This window comes from Ailuropoda melanoleuca, chromosome 13 (genome assembly GCF_002007445.2).
Source record: "Ailuropoda melanoleuca isolate Jingjing chromosome 13, ASM200744v2, whole genome shotgun sequence".
NCBI lineage: Eukaryota > Metazoa > Chordata > Mammalia > Carnivora > Ursidae > Ailuropoda > Ailuropoda melanoleuca.
In genome coordinates, this window is record NC_048230.1 from 41,028,260 (window position 1) to 41,055,154 (window position 26,895).

Below are 26,895 nucleotides of genomic sequence, written 5' to 3' on the forward strand. Positions count from 1 at the left end.
CAGAGAGGAAATTATTTCAAGATTTGAGGTGAGAAATGCCTTAATTTCGGGGTGGTGTGTGGATAGCATCGGGGGGTCAGGAAGGAGTGGCCGGGCCCAGAAATTCAGAAGGCAGAACGGATGATGAGAGGAAATGATAATTAGTGCGACTTTCCCTTGCCCTGCCTCAGTCGATCCTACCAGGAACCCTGTGAGGGAGCCATTTTTATTGGTCTGTTGCTGAGGAGAACAATGAAACTCCAGGAGGCTTAAGACTCCTCTGGGGTTAGCAACAGAGCTGGGACTGGAGCCCAATCTCTGCTGGCAGCCAGAGCTCGGATTTCGGGGATGGCACTGTGGTCCCACCATCCGCCGTCCTACCGCCTGTGGCCTGGTTGGCCCGGGGAGGCAGGAGAGCTTAGTGGGCAGGAGTGTGGGCTCCGGAGCCCGACTGCCTGGGTTCCAGTCCCAGCTCCACAGCTTCCTGGCTGTGCAATCCTGGGTAAATTACTAACCCTCTCTGTTTCCTCATCTGTAAAGGGGGGAGCAGGATAAGAATGGGTCTGATCTTGTAGGGTGGTTGCCCAGATTAAAGGACTGAATGAATTAATGAACCGAAAGTGTGTAGAATGGTTTCTGTGTTCAACATTTTAGCCCCCCAGATGACGAAGATGGTGGCGCGTGCCTTAGAACATCAAGGCGGGGTCTTTCTCCCAGGGGAGAGCTGCTCATCTGGCCTCTCGCTGGTCCTGGGCTTTGGGGCCGAGGCCAGGGCTGTGGGCGGTTTTGGGGCAACAGAAGGAAGCCCGCACGATTTTGTTGGCACCACACCTGGCCACAGAGGGACATGTTGCCTGGAAACCAACCGGAAGTGTAACGTGGACAAGCAGCCCTGTTACCGTGCAGGTAGCAACAAGCCGACCCACCCACCGCTGCTGCTTTCAGGATTGTTAGTCCATTTTCCCAGGCCCCAGTTCCCTGTGGGTGGAGCAGCCCCACCTTCCTGGTTTCTGCAAGGAAGGGGCGGCGGACTCATTTTGTCCTTCTGCCCGTGGCTCTGCACTGAGTAGAGGGAAGTGGGGAAGGGGATGGTGTCTGTCTATACCTGTGGCTCCCCTAGCCCAGAGCAAAGACGTTGTTCCTTTGTGGGGGCATCAGTCTTACCGGAGGAGTTTGGGGGTGAGAGAAAGCGCATGCTTGAATAGGGATGGAGGGACGTCCTGCAGAGTAGAATGCAAAATCTGCTGCACACTTCAGACTATCACCAAATATTTCATGAAGTCTCCAGGCTGTGGGAGCTGTTTCCTGTGATGGCTCCAGACCCCTGCGGTCTGGGCTCGTTCTCCTTTCCTTTCTGGGTATTTCCACACACACACAAAAAAACCTCACGAAGCCTGCCCTGCCTTTGAAGTCCTGGAGCATCCCATGTGCTGGTGTGGTTGGAGAGAGGGGACGCGTGGGGGCTGGATGAGGGGGAGGGAGCCCTTGGCCACTGTTCTATATCCAGATTAGAAATTTGAGACGCTGCTTATTAGATTTTTGCGTTCTCCTCTTGGCACTTAGCAGCCAAGGTTCTAACCTGGCAGGGGGAGCTGGGTGAGGCTGGGGTGCACTGGCTGGTGGGGAGCGAGCAGGCACAGGGAAAGCCCCTCCCTCCCCCTCCGCTGCCCTTCTCTGCAGGGCACGGCCAACGCCTGATACTTCAATTCCAATCACACGTCACACACAGCCTCCCCTGATGTCATTCCATCATGGCCTTGTCATCTGGTTACCATAAACCTCGGGCAGTGTGCTCGGGGGACAGTGTGCGTAGGGCCCCTCCCCAGCTTCTGACGGTGACGTGCAGAGCATGAGCAGAGAGAGCGCAAAGACGTCCAGGCTGGTACTTTTCCACCTGGCTTGAACCGGCTCTAGGAGCCCGAGGTGTGACCTAGGGAGTCATCCATCGTGGCCCTTTGCTGTTGATGAGCCAGTGACCTTGTCAGAGCTCCTCCCCTACCCTGCCTGAGTCTGCTCTTCACATGGACCCCTGAAGGGGCTCACTGGGAGGTCTCCTGGACCCCTTCCAGCGCAGGCATCTGGACCACGAGTCCAAGGGAGATGAGAATTCAGGGGAGGTGGGTGGCTGCTGTGGGGTCCCCAAAGAAAGGGGGGGCTTTTCTACTCCCTGCCTGGCTCAGGGGCTTAGTACGGACTTACTGAACGGGCAATCTACATGTTTCCTCATCCCCTCAGAGGGGTGGGTCGTCAGGCCAGGGCTCCTGGATGGTGGGCAGGGGGGTTCTGGGCAAAGGAATTTACACTAGCAGCTGTGGCCGTGTCCTCTAGGCTCCAGAGAGATGACCCAAAGGCTCTGGCACTGGGTCACGAGAGGTAAACTTGTGTACATGACCTGGCAGGCAGGGTGACCCCGTGGGGCAGGGCTGGGTGTCTCCATGGGCCATGAGCCAGTCAGCAGAGCGGAATTATATCTCTGATGCAGGGCTCTCTGCTCCAAACACCGAAGGCTCACTAAGGACCATGGTGAGCATTTATGGTAATTTGCGAACACTAGGTAAAGGTGCCCCCTCTGGGCAGACACAGCCCTGCAGGGAGCACATTGGTGCAAATTAACGAAAGGTGCTCCTTCCACCTGGTGGGTAGCCCAGGCCAGGGACACAGCTTGGCAAGCTAGGCCGTGCTGGATCTCAGTCCTGCTTCCTCTCATTGGAGTCTCTTGTGCAGTGAAAAACCTACACAACTGGACATGGCCACCCCATTCACTTCCTTTCCCAGTCTGCCAGCGCTCATGTGCCAACCCCACGTTCCTTTACAGGGCCCCCTCCTCCATGTTTATCCTGGGCTATAAGGACTGGGGTGGCTCCCGGCGCCCCAGACACAGGGCTGGTTGGGAAGGTGGGTTTCTGCTGCCCTTGGGTCCCTCTTGGGGCTCAGACTCTGAAGGGCTCTTCTCTCAGTAACTTAGGGGTGCCGCCAGGCCGGGGGAACTGCCCACTCGCCATGCCCCTGCCTTTCGACCTCATCTACACCGACTACCACGGCCTGCAGCAGATGAAGCAGCACATGGGGCTGTCCTTCAAGCAGTACCGGTAGGAGGGCGCGGGCGGGTGGCGCCCCGTCCCGTGCCTCCCCTCACGCCCTGCCGGCTGGTCCCCAGGGTGGGGAAACTGCCTTGTCCTGGGTTCTGGGGCGGGCAAGCCTCGCCCTGCCTGTTTTCCCCCTCCCCCATGACCGTCCTTCCCCAAGGAGCTCTGCCTCCCGCTAACTCAGACTGGGAGTCGCTTCAGTGCCCCTCTGCGGCAGGGCAGGCTGGGCGGGGCTCGGAGGTACCCTGGATGGGGGTGGGCAGGGGAACGGCAGGGAGGAGTGGAAGGAATGGGACACTCGACTGGGGCGTGACCTCGGTTTGTGGAGGCTCAACACCCTCCACCCCCCGCCCCCGGTCTGGAGGAAGGCCAATGCCATCTCTCCTAGTCTGTGCGCCAGCAGGATACGGGGTTTAATTTAGCACATAGAGCCCTGCTATTTATTACATTTGCTCCAGTCCCATTGACTATCCCACATGATTTTATTAGGAAAAAAAGCGACGGGCGGTGTTATTGCTTTTATTATTAATGTGTGTTCTTCATGCACTCGGTGCCTCCGCCTCCCACCTCCTGCCCCTTCTCTGGGGGAATAGTGCCGACCTCAGCAGTCTGTGGGCAATTCTGGGTCACCGGGAAGGATGTGGGGTGAGGAGGGAGCTCCTTGGGGGGCTGTCTGAGTCTCCGCTGTTTCCTTCGAACACCCACGCCCAGGGGTGGGACGGATGGAGGGGGAGGTTTTGGGGCGGCACCAGAGCCTCTGCCCATCTGGGAGGTGCATCTAAGGAGGCCAAGCTTGATTGCAGAGGACACTTCAAAGCACTGCCTTCCCAAAGACGGGCCTGTGGCAGGGGCTCATCCCCCAGGGCCCCGCCCTTCTGCATGCAGCCCAGATAGGCCAGGGGCATCCTCGGGGTGTCAGGTTCCTGGGCAGGGCGGCTATGAACTCGAATTTCTGCTGCTGCCTGCTCAGGAAAGTGCAAATCCTACAGGGGGGAGGGACCCCCACTCCAGGCAGTGCCCCCTCCTAGGCTCCCTTGGGGCAGCCATAATAACTAAGTTTCTGAGTAAATGGTCCATGGTTCAGGCGTAGCCACACAACCCCGAGACAGCTGGGCTATGGTTATCCTCAGTCGGCAGATGGTGAAGCTGGCCCAGAGAGGTTAACATGCATGCCTGTGACCACACGGCTGGGTAATGTCTGAGCCCAAGCTCTGACCACACATTGCAGGACCCGGCCAGTGGCTGGTGCCAGCGCCCACGCTGGGGCAGCCCAGCCCAGGGAGACACGAGACGCTGCTGACCCTGGTTCCTTGTATCCCCCCACCCCGGGGCGGGGAGCAGGTGCCGAATCCGGGTCATCGACACCTTTGGGACGGAGCCCGCGTACAACCATGAGGAGTACGCCACGCTACACGGCTACCGGACCAACTGGGGCTACTGGAACCTCCACCCCAGGCAGTTCATGACCATGTTCCGTGAGTGTCCCTGCCGCAGGGTATGGGTGGGGCACGGGCAGATGGGGCCTCCTCATGGTCTCAGGGGTGCACGGCAGGAGGCACGGTCTCCTGGCTTTCCTTCCTACTGGTGTGGGAGTAGGACGGGCCCAGGCACCTGCCCGCTCCGGGAAAGCCTGGCTCGCCCTTCAGCGAGTGCGTGAGCCAGAGAGGAAGTGTCTTGTGGTGTCTGGGGGGCAGCCTGGGTGGGGCTTCCAGCCTGGTTTACGAGAAACATGGTGACCTTTCCAACACGGAAGGACGTGGCCTTTGCCTCCAGCATCACACGCAGCTCTCAGAGAGCTGCTGAGCGCACCTTCCAGAACAAAGAGGATTCAGTGACCTTATAGAAAGAGAGGCCAGAAGTACACTGGAGAGTTTTAGGGGGTGGCAAAGGGGCAGAACGGGCAGGCTCTTCTAAGTGGAGGGAACAGATGAAGTGAAGACAGATGTGGAAAGAACAGGAAGGTTCTGGAAATGCACGAGCTCCAGTAGGCTCCAGCACTGGGGATAATGGGAAGTGAGGCTGGGCGCTGGGGCCCCTGGGGAAATCCTCTGACGATGGGCGTCAGGCAAGGGATGCCATTTAGGGCCGAGCTCTAGCTATCACTAGTGAGGCTCTGAGCTATGTACAGGCACTGACTTGCCCCCTTACGTGCAGGGTGCTGAAAATAAGTTAATCCTTTCTTGACAACTAAGGGTCAATTCTCGCTCTCTCTGTGGCGCAGGGGCCTTTGGGGATGGCGGAGGTGTGCAGAGCCGGGTGCCCTTGCTAAGTGGCCCCTTCCCCTGTCACTGTTTGATGTGGTGCTTTCTCTCCTCGCTGGAAGGCTGTCCGCTGTCACATTTAATTGTCGGCACCACATCTGCCTCCAGCAGCGTCTTGCACATCTAATTTGTGGCTCTTTGAAGGCTCTGGGTCAGAAAGCCAGATAAGCACCTTTTGTTAGGATGTATCTAAATTAAGAGCCAACCGAGCAGGGTCCTGAGGAACTGCTCAGAAGTAAAGTATCTGGTCTTTATTTAGCCTGTCAAATTAATGCCCCTCTTTGGGACACTTAGGGTCCTTTTTTGTCTTACTCTCCAGGTTCTAGAGAATATTAGAGGCAGATGCAATTTCTGGACACATAAGTAATGGCTTGATTGGATTCCAGAAGGCTGGGGAGGTGGGCCATTCCTCCGAGCCCAGAGGAGGGACGTGAGGCCCAGAGGACTGAGGTCACATGGCTCTCTGGGGACCAGACTCTGGAGGGAAGGAGGTGGGGTTAGTGGTGGGGATGGTGCAGGCAGCGTAACCAGCATATCTGACGGCGGAGAGCAGAGGTGGGGACAGAGCATGGCCCGTTAGCTCACTTACAGGGGAAGCACCAAGCTGTGAAGCTGGCAAGGGGGACATGGTGGATCTGGGGGCAGAGGGTGGGGTCTTCTAGCTCTGGTTCCTGGCTTTATGCCAGATACCATAATTCAAGAATCTCTGTAGATTCTTGAGCCAGGGAGGTTGTTTTTTGTGTTTGTTTGTTTTTAAGATTTTATTTCTCTATTTGAGGGGCGGGGGGAGGAGCAGAGGGAGACAGACAAGCAGACTCCATGCTGGAACCCGATGCGGGGCTCAGTCTCACGACCCCGAGATCACAACCTGAGCCAAAATCAAGAGTCGGATGCCCAACCGACTGAGCCCCCCAGGCACCCCGAGAGAAGGGTTTTTGGGGCACATTTTTCTGGAAGATTGCCGAGGGCCAGAGGGGTGGTGGTATAGGAGGGGGAAGCAGGGGAGGGGGCGGTAAGCGGCTTCTGCGATAATCTACACTGGGAAAATGAGCACTTACGTGGGGTAGGGCCCACTGGGTTTGCAGTTCCAAACCTGACAAACTCCTACTCATCCTCTAAAACCCCAACCCAAATTTCTCCTTTACTGACTGCCACTTTCACCGATTCCCTCATCTGCTGTTGCTCCTTCAGCTCTGTTTTTATACCTGTTAAATCCAATTCTATAAAAGCGTATGTTGAAGTATGTTACAGTTATTTGCTTGTAAATTTATTCCTCCCTGATAGATTATGAACCACTCAAAAGGGGGCCACTGATTGGTTTATCCTTATCTCCCTAGAGCCTATCAAGGTCCTCAGAAAATGTTAATTGTTTGAGTAAATTAAAGAAACAGAACAAAAAAGGAAGAAAGGGGCTTGCCAGTTTTAATGATATACCGAGTCCAGGAAGAATTCGTGAGCAGACCTGTTTCCCCATCTAGCCAGGTGACTTCCCCAGTGAGCTAAGTGGGAGGCTGGCTGCCTCTCCCAGCCTCTCCTTTGCCCGGAGAGCTGGGAGCTCTTTGCTTGAGGGTCCCTGTTATTTTAACCGATTGGATATTTCCCTGACCCACGCCCACCAGTTTAGTTAACTGGGCAGAGCTGGTAGAATGAGGGCTTCTTCAGCTCGGTGGATAGGGAGGCCTTGGCGCGTAGGAGAGAGGCCTGGGGGCAGCCCCAGCTGGAGCAGGGGTGGGGGGGCAGAGAAGGGGGGCTGGGCAGGCAAACAGGTGAGGGAGGGTCTGGTCTATCATGTTGGGGCCCCTCCCCGGCCTGGGCAGAGCCTCCTGAAACAGGAGAGCTGCCCACACCCTGACCATCAGAAGTAACTCCAGGTCTCCGGACCCCTCCTTATGTTCCTGAAGCTCTAGAAGAAAGATCATTTTCTTCTGCGGTGAGCAAAGGCCCGTCCTTGCAGCTGGACTTTCAGACCCAAGAATCCGTGAGCTTTCTGGGGCACTTAGGCAGGAAAGCTTCACTTCTGTGATGCTGCGGGCATTGATGATGACTTTTATGGGTAGAAATACTATGTTAAATCTGTGCATTTGATTGAGGTATATACACCTCAATTTCAGAAATGCTAAAATGTGGAAACGTGCATCTGAAATGAAGAAATAGGGTATTTGGCCTCAGGGCTGTTTTGGGCAATTAAGGCCATGTGGCCTCCACCAGCCTACTCAGCACAGCCTCCCCAACCCAGGAGGGCAGAGTAGACTTCACTGGGTTCAACAACATTCTATTCAAGGTCCTGGACACAGATGGGAAGGACCCTGTGCCTTGCAAACCTATGGCAGGTGTATGGTGGCAGACAGAGCTAATTAGCATGGCCGAGGAATAGGAGGACGGGCTAAGACGCATTCCCTGCTCCCCGTGTGCTGGGTTCTGGGGACAAGTGAGTAGGTCTTGCCGGTTTTAATGATATACGAAGTCCGGGAAGAATTCGTGAGCAGACCTGTTTCCCCATCCAGCCAGTGTGGGCTATAGTGTAGCAGAGACAGAACCACAGGGGTGGAGCCCCAGAGGGAGCCATCGGACCGCATGCAGAGCATTTTCTCATCCGAGTAAGGGGAGGCGGGCATTCCAGGCAGAGGGAACAGCAGGGGCAAACACTTGGGGGTGGGGAAACTGAGGATGTGTCCACACATTCCTGAGCGGGTGTGCCAGGCTCTCCCAGGTGCTGGGGACACAGAAGTGAGCAAATCAGAAGCCCTGCCCTCATGGGGCTTATATTCTGACACCAACAAATGATCCATTAGATATATAATATCATGTTTGGTCCGTGAGTGCAGGCTAAGGGACAGAGAGTGACCAGGGCCAGGGAGGACATCTTGGCAGTACCCTGGAAGCAAAGCGTGCCGGCAGAGGGAGTGTACCCAGCAGGGTCTCGGTAGGGAATAAGAGAAGCTGCCAGAGGGGCAGGGGGCAGATCCTGTAGACTGTTAGGGACCTTGGCTTTTGGGGCCACTGCAGGGTTTTGTGCAGAAGGACCTGGTCTGACCTAATTTTGAAAGGATTGCTCAGAAGAAAAGGCAAGGCCAAGAGAATGGCAGAAATGGGGACAGGCAGCAGGTCACAGGGGCCCAGGAGAGAGAGGGTGGTCCCTGGGCCAGGGCGGCGGTGTGGAGGCCACGTGGAAAGTCCTGCAGGGGTAACAGGCTTTGCTGGTGGGTGTGCAGTGAGAGAAAAGGGGAGGAGCCAAAGCCTTGGGCCGGAGCTGGCCAGGACGGAGGACACTGATGGGGGCAGGTCCTGACTGTGCCTCTCTGCAAACAAGCAAGGGGGCGGGCTGGATGACCTCCCGGCTTTCCCTCTGCCCGAGGCTTTGTGACAGTCTCTGGGAGAAGGAGATGCCCGGGGCCGGGACACCGATGGGTACTCTTCCCCGTCCTCCACCAGACCCCGTACCTCCCAGCCTCCTTCCCCCTTCCTTGTCAAACAGGGCTCCCTCTGATGGGGCCTGTCTAGGTAGACCTGGGGCACAGCCTTGGCTGTGTGGCAGCCCCCTTCCTGACCCCGTGGTCTGGCTGTAGCTCACACCCCGGACAACTCCTTCATGGGTTTCGTGTCCGAGGAGCTCAACGAGACGGAGAAGCAGCTCATCAAAGGTGGCAAGGCCAGCAACATGGCCGTGGTGTATGGCAAGGAAGCGAGTATCTGGAAGGTAAGCACCGCCCCCGGGAACTCCCACCTCCAGGATTTGCTTCCGTCCACCACCCTCAGCTCCAGATGCCAAAATGTCCCCCACTAATGTGTCGGAAAAGAGAGGTCCCTAACCGCCACTGAAAAGACCCAGCCTGGGGGTTACTAACCTGCCCCCGCGGCCCCCCCCCACTCTGCGACAAACCCGGATGTCCTTTATCAAGGACTGTGACCTAACCCGCCACCCTCCCTAGGACCGCATTGATAAACAGTGAGCCTGGGAAGGGGGCTTGGGCAAGACTTGGGGCCTCTGAGGGGTGGGAGGCAGTGCAGAAGGCAGGAGAGGCTTAGAATCCCATCTTCAGGGTGGGGTCCCCGGAGAAGCGGTCCCTGCATGGGGGGTTAGGCGCTCAGTGCTCACTGACCTGTTCTCTCTCTTCTTTTCTCTGTGCCCTCCTGGCAACGAGGCAGCTCCAGGTAGGGTGCCTGCTTGCCACACGCTCCCCCTGCTCCCCTCTGCTCTCAGTAGGGTGTCCCCTGGGGGTGTTCTCGAGTCCCCTGACCCCGCGGGGTGCAGGGGGAGGGATGGGAGGTCATTCTCATGTGATGTGAAAGGAGCAGGCTGCGACGGGGAGCCCAGGGCGCTGGGGAAGGCGGTGGCATGGACTGCGTCTGCTTTTACCAGAAAACACTGCTAGGGAACTGCCCCGGGAGAGTGAGAGGTTATGAAGTCTGGGAAGAGAAAGGCTTTATCTCTAGCTCCGGGGCCTCTGTGGTAGCCTGCGAGCACCACTGCTCTGCAAGAGACCTCAAAGCAACTGCTTCCCAAAAAAACCCCATCTTTGCTCTGGTCTGCGACTGGAGGAAGTCGGAGGCGGCCGGATGAAGAGGATGAGGGGAGCACCCTGGGACTGATGCAGCCCGGAGTTCAGGGGACCTGCAGGCAGGGAAGAGGAGGACGCAGGATGACGGAGGTCCTCATGGGGGCAGCGGCTGGATCAGGGCCAGCGTTTGGGTGAATTTTGTGCCAAGGCGGCCTGTCTTATTGTGGGTCCCCAGAAAGCAGGCCTTGAGGCTCAGGCCTGGGTGCTATTTTATGAGAGCATGTGGCCCAGGGGCAGGAGTGGGAGATGGGAGATAGGCAGACCGCCCTTGCCACTGGAGGAAACAGGCCAGACTTCAGAAGGGCCTTCTGGGGGGGACACGGGGGCTTTTCAGTTGGCAGGTTGCAGCCCACAGATAAATCGTGAAATTAGCTCAGAGCTCTGGGTTTTTTCTCCTCCGCTTTACTGATTTATACTTGATGGGAAAATTATGTATTCTTAAAGTGTACAACATGACGGCTCGATACACATATATATTATGAAATGGGCGCCGTGATCAAGCTGCATAACACATCGTCACCTCACAGTCATCTGTGCGCGTGCGTGCGTGCGTGTGTGCTGAGAACACTGGAGATCTGCTATTCTCTTGGCAAATTTCAAGTATACAATACAGTATTTTTTTTAAAGATTTTATTTATTTATTTGACAGAGAGAGACAGCCAGCGAGAGAGGGAACACCAGCAGGGGGAGTGGGAGAGGAAGAAGCAGGCTCCCACCAGAGCAGAGAGCCTGATGCGGGGCTCGATCCCGGGACCCTGGGATCATGACCTGAGCTGAAGGCAGACGCTTAACGACTGAGCCAGCCAGGCGCCCCACAATACAGTATTTTTAACCACAATCACCATGCTGTTCATTAGATCCCTAAACTTACTCTTCATACAACTGAAAGTTTGTCCCTTTGACCAACCTCTCCCCGTTTGTGCAGCCCCAGCCCCTGGCGACTACCGTTCTACTTTGTTTCTATGAGTTCCACTCTTTCAGAGTCCGCATATAAGTGGGATCATGCCGTATTTGACTTTTTCTAACTTCGAGAGCCTCAGTTAGCCTTTTAAAATGAAGTAGAATATCAGAAGGAATATCAGAAGACTTTCTAGGTTTTAAGGGTAAATATTGTTTTAAGATTTTATTTGAGTAATCTCTACACCCAATGTGGGGCTTGAACTCACAACCCTGAGATCAAGAGTCGCACGCTCCACCGACTGAGCCAGCCAGGCGCCCCAGGAGTAAATATTGTTTTGTGAAACTTAAAGTTTACATAGATGCATGCATACACATGTGCCTATGTGCATACATGCACACGTACACATGCATACATGTATACACAATGCACACATGCATACCCACATGCACACACGTACATGCACGCACAGGTGCATGCACACACGTGTGCACACACATGCATACACGTACACACATGCATACACGGGCATACATGCACACACGTGTACATACATGCACACATACGTGCACGTGTGTGCATGCACATATGTGTGCACACGTGCATGCATACAGATATGCATGCATATATACGTGTGTGTATGGGTAAAAAAAGGTTGCTGAACAGTATATACAACATGAACCCATTTGTGCATGTGTTTTAAGGAAAATGTCAATATGCTTTGAATGCATAAAAGGTCTGAGAAGGTACACAAGAAACTGCCCACAACAGCTGCCTCCGGTGATAGGATAAGGAAGCTGATGTTGATGGGCGTGTGGAGCCGTTCTGTCCACACGTCACTTACTGGCTTGATTTTTCTCCTGTGAGCCTGTTTAGTTTCACGCTATGTTGTCCTTTTACGTTTAGTGTGATCTCTGGTACGTCAGCTTGGAATCTACCATTTCACTGGGTGATCTCTGTTTCTTTTTCTTGACTGTTCCGTGTTCTTTTCCCTCTCATGCTGTCTTTTACACTGATCTGTATTTTGAGATCACCCCCCTTCACTCATTATACTGTCTCCTGGGCTTGTGGTGGCTGCAGTGAAAATGACAGCATGCATCCTTGACTTACAAAAGTCTCGTATAAATCAGTACCTTTCCCTTTTATTGGATAACAAAAGAACCTTCAAATGCTTTAATTACATCCCTCCAGCTTATGTGCTCTCATTTTATTTTTATTTCCCGAGATGCCCTCACTTCACCCTTATTCTTAGTGGGTATGTTCCCTGTGTACAGAATTCTAGCTTGGCGGTTCCTTTCTTTCAGTGTTAAGAAAATACTCTGTTGTCTTCTGGCCTCTGTGAGCCTTGTTGTTCCTTCACAGGTAATTTGCCTTCTTTCTCTGCTCGCTGTGAAGACCTTGTGTGTTTGGTTTTCAGACGACTTACCATGGTGTGCCTCCGTGTGGTTTTCTCTGGATTTCTCCTGCGTGGCATTTATAGATCTTTTTGAATCTGTGGTTTGATCTGTCATTGGTCTTAGAACATTTTCAGTTAGTATCCCTCTAAGTATTGATTCTGCTCCAGTCTCTGTGCCTCTGGGACCCTATTTCTGCACGCATTAGACTCCAACATTCCCCCCCCCCACCGTCTCTTACATTCTTTTCTGTGATTTCCACCCCTCCTCTGGGCTTCATTCTGGATGTTTTCTTTTGTTCTTTCGCTAAATGAATTCTCTCTTCAGCTGGGTCCAATCTGCTGTGAAATCTGTCCATTCAGTTCTTAATTCCAGCCACTAGATTTCTTTCTTCTAGCACTTCCATTTGGTTTCAAACCTTATCTTCTATTTCCTTGACTACATTCAGCAGATTTATCTTGAAGTCTGTATCTGGTAACTCCAGCTTCCAGATCTCCTACGGATCTGTTTTTATTGCCTGTGTCTCTTGGGTTTGTTTTTTTTTTAAGATTGATTTATTTATTTGAGAAAGAGTGCAAGCAAGCTGGTGAAGAGCAGAGGGAGAGGAAGAGAGAGAATCTACAAGCAGAGCCTGAGCCTGACACAGGGCTCGCTCTCCCGACCCTGAGATCATGACCGGAGCAGAAACCAGGAGTCGGCTGCTCAACCAGCTGAGCGACCCAGGACCCCCTTTGACTCTTGGGTTTTAATCATATTGTCATGTACCTGATTTTTCTAAAAATCAAGGTATTTAAATTTTTTCTTTAAGAATCTGTTTTTAACAGGCTTTACTGAGGTATAATTGACATGCAGTATACTACACCTGTCTCACATATATAATTGATAAGTTCCAACATACATACATACCTGTGAAACCATCGCCACAGGCAGGACGGCGGCATCCTCTGCTCCCAGGGTCCCTTCCTCCCACCTCTCCCCGCCTCCCTGCCAGACAGCCCATGATCTGCTTTCTGTCACCACACATTAGTCCTCATTTTCTATAATTTATATAAATGGACTCACATGGTATATACTCATTTTTTGTCTGGGTTTTCTCAGAGTATAATTATTTCAAGATTCATCCATGCTGTTGCATGTATCAATTGTTGATTCCTTTTTATGGCTGGATAGTTACTGCATTGCATCGAATTCCATCGTATTCCACCACACCTTTTTCATCTGTTCACCTGTTTGTGGACATTGGGGTTGTTTTCAGTATTCGGCTGTTACAAATAAAGCTGTTATGAACATTCATATACAAATGTTTCTACCAACATACGCTTTCGTTTCTCTTGGGTAAATACCTAGGCATGGAATGGCTGTATCATATGGTAGAACTAGGTTTCACATTTTAGGAAAAGTGGTCGTACTATTTTATGATGCTACCAGCAATGTACGAGAGTTCCAGTTCTGTTACAGTCATCAATACTTGCATGGTCCAGCTTTTCCGTTCGAGCTGTCCTGCGCGATGGTATCTTACGGTTTCAGCTTGTAGCTCCCTATGACTGATGATGGTGAAGATATTTTTGTGTGCTCATTTGTCTTCCCTATGTCTTTTTTTGGGCAAAGTGTCTTTTCAAAATGTTTGTCCATTTCAAGAATTGGGTTGTTTTCTTATTATTGAGTTGTTAGAGTTTTGTACACATTCTGAATATCAGTCTTATCAAATATATGCTTGGCAAATAGTCTCTGTCTGTGGCTTGTCTTTCTCTTAACAGCATCGTTCAAAGAGCAAAGCTCTTCATTGTAATGAAGTCCAGTGTTTTATGGATTACGCGTCTTGTGTCATGTCTAAGAAATCTTTGCCTAACCCAAGGTCACGAAAGATTTTTCTTCTGTGCTTTCTTCTGTAAGTTTTATAGTTTCACATTTTACATTGAAGTCTCTGGTCCATTTTGAATTAACTTTTATATATGATACAAAGTACAGATTGAAGTTCTGGTTCTTTTCCCTTTTTTGCATGTGGATACGCGATGTTCCTTGACCATCGGTTGAAAAAAACTGTCCTCCCTCCACTGAACTGTCTTTGCACCTTTGTCAAAAATCAATTGACCATGCGTGTGTGGGTCTGTTTCCGGACCCTGTTCTATTGCACTGATCTATCTGCCTTGATGCCAGCAGCACACCGCCTTGATTACTGTAGTTTTACAGTAAGTCTTGAAATTAGGTATAGAAATCTGTCTGCTTTCTTCTTTCTCAAAGTTATTTCTTCTAAGCCTGCTGGGGTTTTGACTGGGATTTCATTGTTTTTTGTTTTGTTTTGGAGTTCTGGAAAATGAATATAAAAAATTGTAAAAATAATTTGGGGATGGTGCCCTCTTCTTCCAGAGAGGATTTTATTTTTACTCTTAGCTTGTGGTTGGGGCTCCAGAAATCTTGGATCACCTTCATCAGCGATAGGGATTGAGACTATTTAAAACTGATTCCGCCCCAGGGGTGCCTGGGTGGCCCCATCAGTCAAGCATCTGACTCTTGGTTTGGGCTCAGGTCCCGTTCTCAGGGTCCTGGGATCCAGCCCCGCATCAGGCTCTGTGCTCAGCAAGGAGTCTGCTTGAGATTCTTTCTCCTTCTGCCCTTCCTGCTTGTGCTTTCGCTCTCTCTCTGTCTAAAACAAGTAAGTAAAACTTAAAAAAAAAAAAAAAGACACCCGCCCTCCCCCCACACACACACAAAAACACAGACTCAGCCTCCGTAGGGGCTTCTCTAGGTCCGGCCAACCCTTTCTTCCAGCATGTAATTCCTCAGAGTTCCAACTGAGAATATGGAGTTTCCATCAGGGTCCCCCCTTGGCAGACCCTGAACTCTCACTTGTCCTCCAGCTCTACAGGGCGACTAGAAGCTCTGCTCAGGCTCCTTGATGCTGACCCTGGAGTCAGCAGGTGCCCTCCGGGGGGCGGGGGGCGGAACACTGACCCCAGCACCAGCCTCCACAATCTCCTTCCCTTCTTCTCCCAGATCTTGGCCTTGTAATTCCTCATGCTTTGTTAGATTTTCACTACCTTCACGGAAATTTTTGTATTTCTCCGTCTTTCCTTGTTGTTCTCAGAGGCAGGCCTAGTCTGCATTTCCCACTACACCATTACCCAAAGAGGAAGGCCTCCTTATGAAAAATGTATACTGTTGGAGTTTAAAATGTGAATTGTTAATTATTTTGATGTCCACTGATAACATTCTTCAAGAGCTGTGGTTTACAGACTGAACTTGGGCCAAAGCTCCTTGTCGTGTTGTCTGACCTCATGGCTAGCCAGCAGCACAGGGAGAACCTGGCTGTTTTTTTTCTGACCTGTCGGTCTGCTGGGGACTAGCCCTTCCTGAAAAAGCCCCTTCTCCGCCCCGGTCTTCTCTATAATCTTGTAGCTCCTTTGTTTTCAGCGTATCCCTTCTTCTCTTCTGGGAGTCTTAAAAGCCCCCAGGAAGTAGAACCCAGTGGCAGATCCCAGGCTTATCCCTAATGAGGTCCTACACTGACCACAGCTCCTGGCTCAGGGCTCTGGCCATGGGGCCAGATGGGTGCCCAGGGGCGGAGCTGTTCGGTCTTCCCCCTTGCTCTGCCTCCCATTGTCCTCTTCCCCCGAGGCTGGGGCTGTTTCCAACCCGCTGGCTGGGCAGAAAGCAGAGCATGGATGTGGGACTAGAGTCTGAAGGGGCTGAGTGGGGGGGGGTTTCACTCACAGGTGTCCTCCTTAAGGACGAGGGTTCTGTCTTGTCCCAGCTGTGCTCCCAGCAGTGAGCTCCGTGCCAGCGCATAGCAAGCAAGCGCTCGATAAAAATGTGCTACGTGGATGGAGGAAGGGAGAGGAGGGGTGAGTGGGTAGGAGGAAGGAGCAGATGAATGGACAGATGGGGGGATGGACGCATGCATGTGTGGAAGGGTGGAGGGATCGACGGGTGGATGAGATGATCTCGGCCCCACAGCTCCTCAGATGGCCTTGGAGATCACCCTCGGCTCAGGGAGGCCAGCAGCTTCCTTTGGGTGCATTTAAATGTGGGTCCCCACAGGGTTTCTTTGCAGAGAAATCAGTTCCAGGACTAAAAATAGTCTAGCCCAGCCTCGGCAGCTCACAGGTGAAGAAAATGAGGACCAGAGAGGAGAGGGGCCTTGCCCAGGATCCCACAGTCGGCTGAAGGCCGACCTAAGACCGGCCCCACGTTTTCTGACTTCCAGACCGGGGTGTTTCCGCGGACAGCTCTGCCCGCCACAGTTGGGGCGAGGCTCCCATCTGCACCCCTCCTCTTCCAGGGGAAGGAGAAGTTCCTGGGCATCCTGAACAAGTACATGGAGATCCACGGCACCGTGTACTATGAGAGCCAGCGGCCCCCCGAGGTCCCGGCCTTCGTGAAGAACCACGGCCTCCTGCCACAGCCCGAGTTCCAGCAGCTGCTGCGCAAGGCCAAAGTGAGCCCCACGCCCTCACCGTGCTCACCCCAGCCTGGCCACAGACACCGAGGAGGTCACCCTACGTGTCCCCCTCCATACCTGCCACCGTGGCTCGTGGCCTCTTCCACGTGTAGACCTGCCCCAGCATGCTCTGCTACCCTGAGCCTCATGTGCAGGCTTCCTGGGGTCGAGGCAGAGCTAGGGACAGAGGGGCCTGGGCAGGGCCAGCAGAGCCGAGGCTCAGCAATGGGGAAGAGGACGCAGGCTGCCCTCCTCGCCCCCTCAGTACCAGGGCAGCCCAGCGGACTCCTGGGCCAGGCCTAGCTTTTGGAACCGCTGAAGGGTTGGTAGGGCAGGCTGAGGGCATGTCCCGGCTGGAGTTCATGGGTCTACTGACTGCTTCTGGAAGTGCTGTGCTGTATTCCTGGAGCAGCAGCTGGCACAATGGGCATGACTCTGCTGTTGGGCCCTGAGGGGTCAGCTGAGGCCGGAGGGTCCTCTCCTGATCTAGCCATAGCTCTTTCCTCAGGCTTCCTAGATATGTGTGTACGTGTGTTGGGGCAGCGGGAGAGACTCTGTGCAGTGAGCAACCTGAACAACCTTACACAGCAGCCCTGGGTTCAGAATCATTTATCAATTGCCTTCTGGGGGCCAGCCCTGTGAGCACTCCTGGCATGAGTTAGTTGCTGACTAATTGTTTTTAGGATGAGTAAAGTTCCTTTAAGTTTAGCTGTAGGTATGGGTCTGAAGCCTTCTGAGCTTGAGATCCTCACTCTTCTCTTTTCCCCTCCAGAATCAGAGCCCGCTAGAGCAGGAAGAGGCCACTGATACTACCTAATCAGACCTCATCATTTCACAAGTGGGGAAACTGAGGCCCAGAGAGGGGAGGTGCATGCCATGGCAGCCTGCCGGTCTGGGCAATCTTTCCAGCCCCGACCACCTCCCGTGAATGTCCCAGCCCTGGCTTCCTGGGGCTCTGGTGCCCAGCCTTCCCTGACCGTCGTGCCACCTCACTTCCTCAGCTCTTCATAGGCTTCGGCTTCCCTTACGAGGGCCCCGCGCCCCTGGAGGCCATCGCCAACGGCTGTGTCTTCCTGCAGTCCCGCTTCAGCCCGCCCCACAGCTCCCTCAACCACGAGTTCTTCCGAGGCAAGCCCACCTCCAGAGAGGTGAGTGGGGAGGGTCTGAGGTGGGGACCCCTGCAGTCCCTGGAAGAGGGAGACCGGCAGGGGGTGAAGGGACAGATGGGACAAGCGGGTGGGGGGCCTCCCCTTAGGCAGGCCGGCCTGGCAGGCACAGGGGGAAGCTGCTGCTCTCTCCGCCCGGCCAGGTGTTCTCCCAGCACCCCTACGCAGAGAACTTCATCGGCAAGCCCCATGTGTGGACCGTCGACTACAACAACTCGGAGGAGTTTGAAGCCGCCATCAAGGCCATCATGAGAACCCAGGTGAGGTTCAGATCCACTCAGGACTGCCATTAGCCGCTACTGGAGGTCTTAGCTCTAAGTCGAAAAAGATGCCCCTCTTGGTGAATTCACACTCGCAGCCTGGGTTGGCAAACTTGAGTTTGGGGGTGGGGGGAAGAAGAGGCAGGAAAGTGCCTTTGTGCTTTGAGCAACCTGCACAACCTTACATGGCAGCCCTGGATCCAGAATCATTTATTAAGCACCTTCGGAGGCTAAGCCCCATGAGCACTCTTAGCACAAGTTAGGTGCTGAGTAAATGTTTCCAGGATTAGTGCAGGGAGGTTCGTGGAACTTTGCTGGTGGTGTGGGCCTGTGGCCTTTTGACAGCATATTTCAAACTATACATGTGCTTACAGGTCATTTGGGGATCTTGTTGAAGTGCAGGTTTGGATTCAGCCGTTCTGGGGTGGGGCTGAAATCTTGCATTTCTCCTGAGGTCTGGGGTGGTGTTAGGCCTAGGGCCACCCTTTGAGTAGCAAGCGGGAAGAATTTTCTGGGTTTCCTTCAGCAGGTAGGTGGGTGTTGGCATGTGCAGGTGCACATGTGTGGGTGGGGGGAGGGCAAGGAGGGGCTTGTGCAGCCTATCTCCTCGGCAGGCCCCTTTGTGGCTTCTGATGGCCCCTCGTGCTTTCCTCTTCATTTTGGAAAGGGGTCAGGCCATGCAAATGGCGCTCTGCTTGCCATGATCCCTCTGGACCCACCTCTTGCTCTAGCTTGGACACGAGGCTGAACAAAGATCACCAGCCCTGCGGGTGTCCCCTTCCTTGCCCAGCCGCATGGGCAGGGAGTGTGCCCTCCCAGGGAGGGGGAGTTTGTACCGCTCAGGGTGAACTTCTGGGTCTGGGGCAGACCTGGAGAGCTTGGTCTTGGTGGGCCGCCACAAGGGAGTGACGTGATAGGCTCCTTGTGCAGGGGAGAGCCACCCCCAGGAGGACACAGCTGGCCAGTGGAGCTGGGGGCACTGCCAGGTTCAAGGGCAGAGACTAGCGGGGATAGATACCCCGCAGGGGGACTTACCAGCTTAGCTTTGCGGCCACAGCCCTTGCCGGTTTTCCTGACCCTGAGGCAGGCTTGCATTTTTTTTAACAACCCCCCCCCCCGCGCATTCACTATCACTCACTCCCACTCGGGACCCCCAGCCTTGGTCCCCACCCCCACGGATGCCCCCAGAAAATCCCTACCTACCTTGCCTGCTCCCTTCCTCCACTGACCACATCCTCGTCCTTCTGTCTGGGGTTGTTTGTCTAGTGAATTGCCCAGAAGAACATTGCTGTGTCATAGCCTCCGCCCATCTTTAGTTTTAACGGATGTGGCCAGGTTGACCTGCAGAGTGGCTGAGCCCCCGGACCCTCCCTGAGCGTCTGGGGGTGCCCTCCCCTCCTTAATCATCAGCTTGAGCAGATCTCTACTGTGAGTTCCTCCAGGTCATGGACTGTCTTAGATTCGTTCCTCCAGGAGGTGATCCCGAGGCACAAGCCGTTTATTTGGGAAGTGATCCCAGGAAGGAGGGTCCTGGAGTGACAAAGTGAGACAGTGTGCTGTGGAGTAGGTCACCCCTGCTGGCACCTGGCTCTCAGTGCTGGCGGGGACCTCTGACGGATGGGGTAGGTCACATCCCAGATTGTCCTGCCTGAGAATCGAGTCAACCAAGGGTGTTTATCTCCAGCTCCGTCCATCACTGGCTGGGGGCTGCACCTGGGGACCCTCGCTGGGCTGAACAAGACAGTCCTTGGGTGAGGGGCTCTCCTGGTGGCCTCAGGACAGAAGAAAAAAAGCCGCTGCTGAAAACTGACCAACCCCAGCCCCAAGCGGTGGCACAGCACTCCACATCCCGGGTGGACGCTGCACCGAAGGCCCCCCAACAAGGCAGATCGCTACTCTGGAGGGGCCCCCTATCCCGCATCCTCCTCCCGCTCCTTCTCCCCTCCCCTTGAAAAGCAAGCCTCCAAGGCTTCTGTCCCGGGGACAAGGACGGGATGGTCGGGAGACCAGCAAGGCTTTTGCCCACCCCCAGGGCTCAGGTCTGGCCCAACAGATCTCAGCAAGACCTGGTGCTGGGCTAAAGGAGCACGAGCCTGGCCCTGCGGGGAGCACGTTGCCGCCGCAGAGCACAGCCGGGCTGTGCAGGGGCCTGCAAGTGAGCGCGCCCGTGCGTTCGCGTGTTCTTTCTGGTCGGACACACGAGAAATCACTGACAGCGGCTGCCCTGGGGAAGGGCCTGGGTGTCTGGGGTGGAAGGAAACTTACTTTTCATTAATTTTCCTTTTGTTTTTTTTTTTTTACACGAACATCTGTTTAATTTTGTTAATTAGTTAAAAAATTACAGTAACAAAAGGATCAGGGAACCAAGATTTTGCAAATCTGCCAAGCTGAGACTTGCAGGTGGGCCCCAAACCTGATCACCCCGCTGCCTTCAGCCCCTTCAGGGGTCCCACCCTTCCTCCCAGGCAGTTTACCCCTTACCCAGGAATCACCTGAGGTGGTTAAAATACAGGTCCTGGGCCCGTCTTCTGATTTTATTTTTTTAATATATTTTTTAAACATTTAAAAAAAGATTTTATTTATGTATTTGAGAGAGAGAGATCACGAGCAAGGGGGAGGGGCAGAGGGAGAAGCAGACTCCCCGCTGAGCAGGGAGCCTGACGCGGGACTTGATCTCAGGACCCCGAGATCACGACCCAAGCCAAAGGCAGACCCTTCACCGACTGAGCCACCCAGGTGCCCCCCTCACCCCCGTCTTCTGATTTTGAAGGACCCTGGGTGGCCTTGGCATCTGCATTTTCAGCAAGTGGCCTGGGCTGCTCTCCTAATCCTATTTTAGAGAACTGATTGAGGGCCAGTGTCAGGGGACACAGCCTGTTCTGCAAGTCCTGGAGCCTTTCATGGGGAGAGGGAGGGAGAGAGACGAGGCACAGGGAGGAGCTGAGAGAGACCTGCTGTCCCCCCACACAGGGTGGGTGGGTTTGCCATTGGCACCTCTCTGTGGGGGGGAGGCCAGGCCAGCAGCTGCCCGCCCCCTCGCTCCCCCGCTCATGACCAGCACCTGCAGCCCCTCGAGACTGATGACTGTTCACACCTGTAACTAGGCCTAATGAGGGTAATTTCCAGGCAGGCGGCTCCTCCGCGGAGATTCACTTCACGGCAGGTGGGATGCGGCTGGCTGCTGCAAATTACTGGTGACAGTGACGGGGGGGGGTTTAGAGGGGAGCTCTCTCCTCGGGGGGGTTATCTATAGCCAGGGCTGGAAGTCGTGCACCCCGGGGGAGCAGCTGGCTGTTGGTGCCGTTGTGGCCGCAGGCCGAGCTTGGGACCCAGCGGTGCACGGTGCAGGGCTGGAAAGGCCGCCATGTGGCTGTGCTGCACACTGGTGGCTGGATGCAGGCCTTGGGGTTCTCTGGGAATCCGGGACTGCCCCTGGATCAAGAACAGCCGCTCACAGTGGGAACTGGGCCAGGCCACATGGGGGGCTCTTGTCCCAAGAACCTCCCGGTGACCTGAACCCATTTTAGGGGGAGCAGCGGTGGCTGCTGAGCAGTCCTCCTCAGCCCTGGGGTCAAGGGTGCCCCCAGCAGAGGGCCCAGGGTGGGCTTCCAGGCTTCGAGGTGGGGTCTGCAGGAAGCAGGACCCGCCCGGCGCACCTGTCTGGGCTTCTGATGCTGCCCGGCTCTGGTGACGAGGAAGGCCGCTCCCTCTTGGGCACAAGGGCTAGATCACACTACCTGGGCTGCTGGCAGGAGAAGGGCGTAAATCGGAATCGGGCTGGGCCAGGTGGGTGCCCACCCCCCCCACAGCATACACAGACACACGTAGATATGTCTGTACACGCGTATACACATAGCACATACGTACACAAACATGCACCCGTACATACTATGTCGTACACGCACATGTACACACACAACACAGACATGCACACACCCATACACATAGATGTGCATGTGTACACACAAAACAGATACGTATACACACACAATCCAGCATATATGCACATGTGCACACACGCGTGCACACACACTGGGGAGATGGGAGGGTGAAGGCCCAGTCTGTCCCTGTCCAGCCACGGGTTCCCTTCAGGGTGGCGGTGTGCGGGGTGGGGTCAACAGGGAGGGGTTGGTCAGGTACAAAGAGTGCAGGGGAGGTGGGGTACCCACTTACAGGAGGCGAACACCCCCTTTCATGCTTCTCCCTAATCTCCTTGCTCCTCAGGCCCCAGCTTCTCAACCCACCTGCTCCCAGCCACCCCCAGTGCGGGCTGTCTTCGAACCGTTAGCTGCTTAGACAGACGGTCTGTGGCCTCCGCTGGGGGTGCGTGTGTTCGGTCCTTCCCAGGGGCCTGGCCTGGCGGGAAGCCTTATAGATGCATCTCATGCCATCTGGCGGGGAGTTGCCCCTGTGTTCCTTTTCGTGAACACTCTACATTCTGGGCAGAATACAGGCAGAGCTGGAGACGCTGTTTCTTGAGCACCTTCTGTATACCGGGCACTAGGCCGGGCAGTGGGCTCAATGGTGGAGGAGTCACAGTCCAGTTCTCAAGGGTCCTGTCACCCGGGAGACGCGAGGAATAAATCAGGAATAATGACACAGGTGCTGGAGGAATTCTTGTGTGCCCGGAAGGAAAGTAACGGGTGGGGCTGGGGCTCAGGGATCGCTTCCTGGAGGTGTCGCCTAAGAGGGGAGGGTGAATCCATCTGGCTGGCTGTGGGAAGAGCAGGCATCAGAGCCTAGGAGGGGATGGGGCTGAGCTTCAGGGAAAGGGGTGTGCAGCTGGGAAGGGGGTGGGAGGGAGTGGGATGACCCCAGGGCCACTGGAGGGTGTACCAGGGATCCGAGTGGAGGGGCCAGGTCGATGGGATGATGGACTCCCTGGGCACACCAGATTTCCGCCCCCAATGCTGAGCATGGCCAGCCCGCAACAGCCAGCTCTAGGGGGCCCCGGGGCGCCTCCTGCCCCATGTGTCTGCCCATCTCTCCCACAGGTAGACCCCTACCTGCCCTACGAGTACACCTGTGAGGGGATGCTGGAGCGAATCCATGCCTACATCCAGCACCAAGTAGGTGGGCCCTCCGCTCTCTGCCCCAGGGATGGGGGGGGCTACCCCACACCCCATCAGACCAGAGGAGGGGGCCAAGCCAACTCCATTGTCTGAGGAAGCTCTCCCCTCCAGGGCTCTGTGCCCCTTAACCTCCTTCTCCTCCTGCACCTGTTTCCGTTCCCCTGGAGACGGGAGTGGGGGTGGAGAAGCAGGGCAGTCGTGCTCCACTCCTGCGCAGAGACCGGGGCGGGGGACGGGGGGCGCTAGGTCTCCTGCTCTAGAACCCAGCCCATACCACAGCACAGAAACACAATGACTGTTATTTTGATAAGTTGCTTAAAAGTTTGGTAACTGATTGAGTGACTGGTTGGTATGGAAGTCCCCCCCCCAGGGATGAGCAGGTGAGACTGGGGGGGATGTAGACTTGTTGCTAAGAACCCAGGGGAAGGGGCCGCTGGAGAAGTCCCACCGCCCCCTCCCCACCAGGGGATCTTAGCCTTGTGAGGGCCCACATGGTGGCTTTTCTAGGCTTGGGGCTTCTGGGGCTGACGGCTGGGAGTGGCAAGGCCTGGCTGAGCCACGGGACTACGTGTCCATTGCTTTCTAACTACTTGATATCCAGACAGCCTATGGCCTGTGTCTGCCCCTTGTCCCCCAACATTGAGGGTTGGAGAGTGGTTCTAGACCATTGCATTATGGACAGGAACACTAGGCCCCCAGCAGGGAGGTCTGGGTGGGACCAGAGCCAGACCCCGGGACTCTCAGCCCCCAGCCACCCCCAGGGATGTCATCATAAAGCTCACAGAAACATTTGCCGGGCCCTGCAGTTGGTTCCTGGGCTGACCCCTGCAAGGAGAGCCCCTCAGGACAGCCGCAGCCCCTGACCCCTCCGCAGCTAGGGCGCATGGGCCTCAGGGTAGAAACTGCACCTAGCTGAAGTGTGACTGGCACTGAGGCCGTGCAGGGTGGGTGGCTCTCAGGCTGGTCTGAGTTCAAACCCTGCCTCTGTCATCCAGCTGTGAGGCCCTGTGCAGGTTCCGTGACCTCTCCGAGCCTCCGTTTCCCCTCATAAGATAGCTAGAGACATATTAACATGGTTCTGGTGGGGTGCTTCGGGGGGTAGATGACATCATGCGCGGAAGGCCGCCTGGCATTCAGCAGGCTCCCAACCTGGCGTGACTGTGGTCATGGCGAGTCCACGCCCCCCCCCNGGGGCCCCCCCCCCCCCCCCCCCCCCCGGTGTCAGCCAGGGTGTCTGCGTCCCCTTTCTAGGCTAACACGGCTTTCCTCCCGCCAGGACTTCTGTGCAGCCCCAGGCCCTGCCCCACTAGGGGCCCGAGCCCCACCGAGCCCCTTCGTCCTGGCCCCCAACGCCACCCACTTGGAGTGGGCCCAGAATGCCAGCTTGGCCCCTGGGGCCTGGCCCCCAGCACACTCCCTCCGGGCCTGGCTGGCCACCGCTGGGAGGGCCTGCACGGACGCCTGCCTGGACCACGGACTGATTTGTGAGCCGTCCTTCTTCCCCTTCCTCAACAGCCAGGACGCCTTCCAGAAGTAAGTGAGCCCCCCTCCTCCACCCACCTTCCTGGGCAGGCCCAGCCTCGCTCACCTGCAGCAACTCACCCCATAACCGCCCTGCCCCCAGCCCTGCCGGCGGCGGGGTTAATGCTCCTCTGTGAGTCAGGACGAACCCAGAAGGGACCTTCCGGACAGGTGTCCATGTCACGGCTGCCACCCTTTTGGTGAGGCCTCAGCCCCTGCCCACCCCCACCCCTCCCTCAGCCTCTGGCTAGCCTGTCCGGGCATCTTCTAGGCCCAGGGTTCCTCCTGGTGGGTCAGCCTGCAGCCCAGCCCAGCCCCCCTCCCGTCCTCCCTCTCAGCCGGGAAAGGAGCTACGGCCTGGGATTGGTCCCGGTACCCCCTAGAAACATCTTCCCTGCTGGGATGGGATGCGCCAGGGAGGGGCCGGGGCCGTGACCGCGGCCCGCGGTGCCCACCCAGGCTGCAGGTGCCCTGTGACAGCACGGAGTCAGAGATGAACCACCTGTACCCGGCCTTCGCCCAGCCCGGCCGCGAGTGCTTCCTGCAGAAGGAGCCGCTGCTGTTCAGCTGCGCGGGCGCCAGCGCCAAGTACCACCGACTGTGCCCCTGCCGGGACTTCCGCAAGGGCCAGGTGGCCTTGTGCCGGGACTGTCTGTGAGGCCGGTCCCCGTCGGTCCTCCCTGCCGCAGGAGAAAGCACCAGCAGATTCCCAGCTCCAGCGACCCGCCCGCCCCTCGACGCCCCCGCTGGAGCTTCCTTCCTTGGCCGGGAAGTGCACGGAGCAGACTGGTGCACGGGACTGGGGCGGGCCACTCATCCACGGCCGGGTGCCCACGGCTCCTCCACCTCGTCCCCGGGCTCGTGGCAGCGTCGTGGCCAAGCAGCTGTGGGGTTGGTGAGAGGGCCCCTGGCAGGAGCAGGTGGTCTGAGGCCCCTCACTTTGTGCAAGGCCAGTTCTGGACCAGACTGAGGGCCCTGGTCCTTCGAAGGCCCAGGATGGGGCCTCAGAATGTTCAGGGAGGGAGCAGGGGCAGTGTGCCCGATGGCCCGATGAAGGGTCCCGGGAGAGGGGGTGACGTGTGAGGGCTCAGTCTTGTCCCTCTGCGGTTGTTTGGGGTATGGACAAAAGGGACAAGGGACTGGGCCACCCTGTTCATGCCTGTTCATGCCTCCTCTCAGCCCCACACCTCCCGCCTTCGCACACTCCTCCTCCCTTCTATACTTGGGGGGCGCAGCAGGAGTGGGGGACCACCTAGCCCCTGAGCTGAACTGTTTCCCTCTCCTGCTTGCTGCAGCTCTCTCTCCACTTTGGGCTTGTCCCGAAACTCATCTTGGCATGATTGCGATTCCAGGCTGTGGATTTGTCCCCAGAGCCTCCGTCCCCACCCAGCAGGCTCCGGAACCCCACCCCCAGCATCTCTTGTAGGCAAAGGCTTGGGATGGAGCTTCGGCCCCATGGCACGCCCAGCCCAGCTCCTGGCGTCCCAGGCCCGCTAGCCCCCAGGTAGCCCCCACCCCCTCGATGCTGCCCGTCCCCTACCTCCAGCTTCCTCCAGCCTCAAACCACCTCTGGACCCAACCGTCCTCTCTGTGTGGCATGCCTGTCCCGAACCCAGGATGCCCCCTCCCCTCCTCCCCATGCCCAGAGCCCCGCCTGATGAAGCAGGTTGGGCCTTCAGAGACACTGCCACCCCACCCCGTTTTATAATCCTACCCACCAGGGAGGCAACTCAGGCCCTGAGAGCTGGGAGAGGGGAGCCAGCCCTTGTGGGGCTGAGGCAGGGGCCCTCCCACCCAAGACCCCTCTCTGGGCCTGGGTGGCCCCCTGTGGCCGCAGAAGCTCCGCGGTCACCAAGGACCTGACCTGTCGGGGGAAAGCAATAGAGACACACTTTTCTCTCTCTCTTTTTTTAAAGATTTATTTCTTGAAATAATAAATATTTTATTGGGATGTGAGGTGCAGAGGAGGACTGTGCTGTTTTCATCTTTTGCTGGGATGCCCTGGGCTGGGGGTGGGTGGCTGTCTTGGGGCCCCCGGCCCCTGCTGCGTATCGTCACAGGGTGCCTGGGTCTGCAAAGCCGGAGCTCTCTGGGTCAGGTCACCAGAGGGAAGTCCCTGTGGGGGCCCTGTGCCATGGCTCCAGGGACCCTGCTTGACAAGCAGGGCTGTCCGGTTCTGTTCCCCTCAGGCTGGCCTCTGTGAGGTCAGAGAGCCTGAGCCAGATCGTGATAAATCCTAGCTGATGCTTACTGGGCCTTTA

The 26,895-nt window shown here is 55.9% G+C and overlaps 1 protein-coding gene across 18 annotated transcripts in view; it reads left to right on the forward strand.

The window, feature by feature from the left end:
- The window catches only part of MGAT5B (alpha-1,6-mannosylglycoprotein 6-beta-N-acetylglucosaminyltransferase B), a 68,548-nt gene extending 42,201 nt beyond the window's left edge, over positions 1-26,347 (forward strand). For 10 of the 18 annotated variants that reach the window (XM_034640312.1, XM_034640317.1, XM_034640313.1 and 7 more), the window contains 9 exons: positions 2,937-3,068; positions 4,407-4,540; positions 8,893-9,023; positions 16,382-16,612; positions 17,617-17,763; positions 17,925-18,041; positions 23,036-23,110; positions 24,390-24,646; positions 25,158-26,347. In XM_034640312.1, the coding sequence (XP_034496203.1) occupies positions 2,937-3,068; positions 4,407-4,540; positions 8,893-9,023; positions 16,382-16,612; positions 17,617-17,763; positions 17,925-18,041; positions 23,036-23,110; positions 24,390-24,646; positions 25,158-25,533 (1,600 nt within the window). In that variant the 3' untranslated portion in view covers positions 25,534-26,347. Of the gene's footprint in view, positions 1-2,936; positions 3,069-4,406; positions 4,541-8,892; positions 9,024-9,472; positions 9,479-16,381; positions 16,613-17,616; positions 17,764-17,924; positions 18,042-23,035; positions 23,115-24,389; positions 24,647-25,093 lie in introns of all 18 variants that reach the window. The other 8 variants (XM_034640314.1, XM_019798747.2, XM_034640316.1 and 5 more) reach the window with 8 other exon arrangements.
- Positions 26,348-26,895: the final 548 nt, after the last annotated feature.